This window comes from Arachis ipaensis, chromosome B3 (assembly GCF_059453495.1).
Source record: "Arachis ipaensis isolate K30076 ecotype BB chromosome B3, ASM5945349v1, whole genome shotgun sequence".
In the NCBI taxonomy this organism is placed as follows: domain Eukaryota; kingdom Viridiplantae; phylum Streptophyta; class Magnoliopsida; order Fabales; family Fabaceae; genus Arachis; species Arachis ipaensis.
In genome coordinates this window covers 139,443,221-139,447,962 of record NC_142438.1, presented here as the reverse complement: position 1 = coordinate 139,447,962, position 4,742 = coordinate 139,443,221, and the positions used below count along the sequence as shown (strand labels likewise).

At 29.9% G+C, this 4,742-nt stretch overlaps 1 protein-coding gene across 2 annotated transcripts; it reads left to right on the top strand.

The window, feature by feature from the left end:
- Positions 1-362: 362 nt before the first annotated feature.
- Positions 363-2,188, top strand: LOC107631892 (homeobox-leucine zipper protein ATHB-23). Of its 2 annotated transcripts, none has more exons than XM_016335473.3 (3): positions 363-957; positions 1,033-1,421; positions 1,495-2,188. In XM_016335473.3, exons 1-3 carry the CDS (start codon positions 834-836, stop codon positions 1,900-1,902), a joined length of 921 nt encoding a protein of 306 aa, XP_016190959.1. In that variant the 5' UTR covers positions 363-833; the 3' UTR covers positions 1,903-2,188. The 2 variants fall into 2 exon arrangements, with proteins under 2 accessions (XP_016190959.1, XP_088365773.1); XM_088509647.1 differs by having other exon boundaries at positions 678-957; positions 1,039-1,421.
- Positions 2,189-4,742: the final 2,554 nt, after the last annotated feature.

The following is a 4,742-nucleotide window of genomic DNA, read 5'->3' as shown; positions in this document are numbered from 1 at the left end:
GTTATAGACAACTCACATCTCATTTTCCTTAAGTAACCTCTAGCTTAATCCATAGAATGAAAGATAGCATGAAAACTATATGTTTATTATTACCATCACAATTAAGTTAAATGTATTTAGGTTTCTTTTACTATGGAAAATTGTGAATAGGAGCACCTACCTCTATCTACTAGCTTTTTAGTTATGATTTAAAATTGAAACATTAGGAGATTTCATGTTTCTTAATTTGACTCCGAATTCACCCACCACTTGGAATAAAAAATAAAAAATAAAATAAAACCAATGAAATGAAGGACATGATTATGAAAAGGTTGTAGCAATATATAGCAAGTCTATATAGAAACATCTTCTTTCTCTTTTGCAAAGAAAATATAAAGTAGAAAAAAAAAATGAAGTGCTTGTCTCCTAAGTGACACACTGCTGGTTTATGATTAGGAAAATAATTGCAAGTAATGAGCTAATAATAACACATGCACACACTCCAATGGAATATTAGCCAGGTTGATGCACAGAACCTACATTCATTTTTTATTTATATGCTTATTATTCTTTTTCTAAACACTAAACGTCATTTTGACATCTAATTACATAAAAGATAAAAACTTTATAGAAAAAAGAAAGAGAGGAAAAGAAGCAGTGATATATATTATTGAAGTTGATGTGTGTAGAGAGAATAGAATTATAGATTCAAACATATCCCCTTCTCTCTTTTCTTTCTTTCTTTCTCCTTTTCATCTTCCAAATATCCACATAAGAGAACAAAACCTCTTCCAGAAACTGATGATAAGGTATATATAAAACAAGGCACAACACAAGCTTCGCTTCACAAGAATATGGCTTTCTTCCCAGCAAATTTCATGTTACAAACCCCACATCATCATCACCAAGATGAACATCAACCTCCACCATCACTCAACTCAATCCTAACTTCATGTGCACCTCAAGAGTACCACCACGGTATATATATTATATGTGTATAGAGAGAAAGAGAGAGAGAGAGAGATATATTGTAATTATGCTGTTGTGATGCAGGAGCAGGAGGAGGAGGGTATCTAGGGAAAAGATCGATGTCATTCTCAGGGATAGAGGTGGGAGAAGTGGAAGGGAATGGAGGAGAGGAAGAGGTGTCAGATGATGGATCACAGGCAGGGGAGAAGAAGAGGAGGCTGAACATGGAGCAAGTGAAGACACTTGAGAAGAGCTTTGAGTTGGGGAACAAGCTTGAACCAGAGAGGAAAATGCAGCTTGCAAGGGCTCTAGGCCTTCAACCTAGACAGATTGCTATTTGGTTCCAAAACAGAAGAGCCAGATGGAAGACCAAGCAATTGGAGAAGGATTATGATCTTCTTAAGCGCCAGTTTGATGCTGTTAAAGCTGATAATGATGCTCTTCAAGCCCAGAATCACAAGCTTCACACTCAGGTTCTTTCAATTGCTTCCTTGCATGGGATATTTGGACATAATAATAATAATAATTTCCACTTTGATTATGCAGATAATGGCACTGAAAAGTAGAGAACCAACAGAATCAATAAACCTAAACAAAGAGACAGAGGGATCAAGCAGCAACAGGAGTGACAACACTTCAGATATCAAGTTGGATATATCAACAAGGACACCTACTACTACTACTACTACTTCAGCCATTGACAGTCCTCTATCCACTCATCAAAACAACAACAATAACAGCAGAACACTGTTTCCATCACCATCAAATAATGCTGCTGCTGCTGCTGCCACTGCCAGGCCAACAGAAGTTGCACAGCTTTTTCAAACCACTCCACATCATCATCATCATCATCATCATCACATGGTCAAAGAAGAGAGCTTGAGCAACATGTTCTGTGCCATTGATGACCAAACTGGCCTCTGGCCATGGTTAGAGCATCAAAATTTCAATTGAGAAAGAGAGAGAGTGGATCATGAAATCATGACTGAAAGGGGTGCTAGCTGTTGATAGATCAATTTGCCATGCTGGTTAGTCATCAGTTTCTTGGATTAAACCCCATGTTTTGGAAAACTTGATGCATTGCATAAACAAGGAGACTATATTATTATCATGATGATCAAGTAGGATTTTTTTGCGATTGGGCTAGACAAATTTTTGTATAAAAGGAATAAAGGGCTAGTCACCTTTTTTCTTTTCTTTTTTTATTTCACTCAATCAACTGAATCAGTTTTCTTCAAAACTTTCAGAGTTAATGACAAGATTTCCAACTAAGTCATAAAAAAAAAAAAAAAAAACTGTGCTTCTGATGGTGCCTGATACGAGACATTATTAGCCAAAGTGCCACTAAAATAAAGGCAGATTCTCTTCTTACCATTTTTTTTTTCTTTGCTTGCTTTTTTATATATCAAACCTTAATTATTATTAGAACTGTTTTGAGCAATTTTTATTTCCTATTATTTTTGCTTGCATGGCCATTGAATGAAGCTATATATATACATATACTTTATAAAAAATGCTATTAATTTATTTTAATATATATTTTATATTAATAATTAATTTTAGTATACACTTACCAGATTAATACTTTATATCTAGTATATAGTATACAGTGCATAGGTATGTGATTAAATTAAGAAAATTTTTGTTGTTACATTAGTTGATATTTATTATAGTTATAATTTAGGGTTTTATATTTCATTCCGTAATAAATATATACATGTATGCATATCAACCAATAAAAAAAAATTTCTTTCATTTAAAAAATCAATGTAAAATTAACAAGAACAAAACAAGGAATTAAAACAAGAAAAGAAAAATAAAAGAGGGGAATCAAGCACACATTCCAAGAGGAGAAAGAAGACAAAGAGATAGAAAAGAGTTGTGGGGAAGAAAACAAGGAGAGTTGGAAAATGGTCATTCTCGTGAGTGAGACGCTGTCGATTTTTGATTTTTTTCTTTTTTGTTATAAATTTTTTTTTCTGGTATTGGTGACAAGGGAATGGCGAATGGGTCATCATTCATCAACATATTCATCGTCATACAAGGGAACTTCTTCAATCCAACAAAGAAAAAAAAGCACTGGATTTGGCTTATTGCATTCATGCATTCTCCTCACTATGGAGAAGAAAAAAAAGACACTTGTAATATTTTTTTAACGGTGAAAACTCAGGTGAAGTCGTTTCACGTGAAGTTGATACTTCAGAATCGTTAGATGAAAATTTAGTCAAATCAATCAAATTATCTAACGGCTCTCAGGTATCAACTTCACATGAAATCGACTGTACCTGAGTTGCCACCTTTTTTAATATGTTTTAAAAATAATCAAAATAATTTACTTTTAACTTTATATTCCTCAGCAAAAATAACTATATATTATTAACATGAAACAATTCTTCTTCTCTAAGTGCAGTGGTAGTAGTTCATGTGTGATCGATCACTGTCTCTCGCTTTGAATCCCCCCCCCCCCTTCCCCCTTTAGAATCTTGTGTGTAATTGCAATAATGCAACCTCCCTTTTAATTTTCAGGTCACTTCTTTGGTTTCTCTCTTTTTGTTGTAATAAGGGAATTTGACTAGTATAAATTAACACACTTTTAAAAAATATTAGAATTGAGATTAAGTGAATCTAATTCAATTATAAAAATTAATTTATGGAGTTAGAGATATTTTATATTTATAAATTATTTTAAAAATTTTATCTTTGATAAATATAAATTTTAAAATATATATTTTTTATATTAAAAAATAATAATCTAGAACTTAAATATTTGTAGATAGGTGACTAACAACATTAAATTAAAAAAAATTTAATTTCATATTAGAATTAAAATTAAGTAAATTTAACTCAATCTAAAAATTAATTCATAAAATAAATAATATCTCATATTTATAAACTATTTAAAAATTTTACTTTTAATAAATATGTGACTTGTAATAAAAAGGACAAAAATAATATATATATATTCAAAACTTCTGAACAAAAGATCCAATTTCTACTAATCCTATGTTAGTTTTCTTACATTTTCTCTATCTTGTGTTGTGTGTGCCTATTTGTCCTAAGTTCTTATTTGGTTAAGTTTATAGTGTTAATAAGTTGGTGTTTAATTTTTTTAATTTATTTTTTATAATAAAATTTTAAATTTTAAAAAATTATTTATTTTTTATATTTTTAAATTAAATATTATTTTTAATAAATTAGATATCATCTCTTAAATATTATAGTAATTGTTTTTATTTTTTAGTTTGAATTGTGCGGATAACATAACATGGTTGGCAGAGTGACTGTGGTCAAAATAATTGCACTGAAAAGAAAGCATATTGCTGTAAGATTGTCACAATCCATTTAGTGAAGATACTCTGATGATTCTTACGTCACAAATATACTGTTCATTACCATGCAAATGTCATTGGATCGGAGAAACTTCAACTCATCATGTCAATACATGCTGCTGTGCAATTAATAAAAGGTCATTGTTACGGTATTTTTAAAAGGTGGTACATAGTTTACTAAAAAATATTAAAAGATAATATTTAATTTTAAAATATTTAAAATTTATTATAAAAAATAAAATAAATAAAAATTAGATATTAAATAATAAACACAACAGAATTCAGTTCACTTTGATAAAACTTCAACGTTTTAGTAATTGATAGATTTGTGTTATTATACACATTATTTTACAAATATTTTTATATATTTTTTCTTCTTTTATATAATAAATATAAAAATTAAATATGTATTTTTATTCCCAAAAAAAAAAAGAAAAAATGTACCCACTAAAATATACCGAAAAT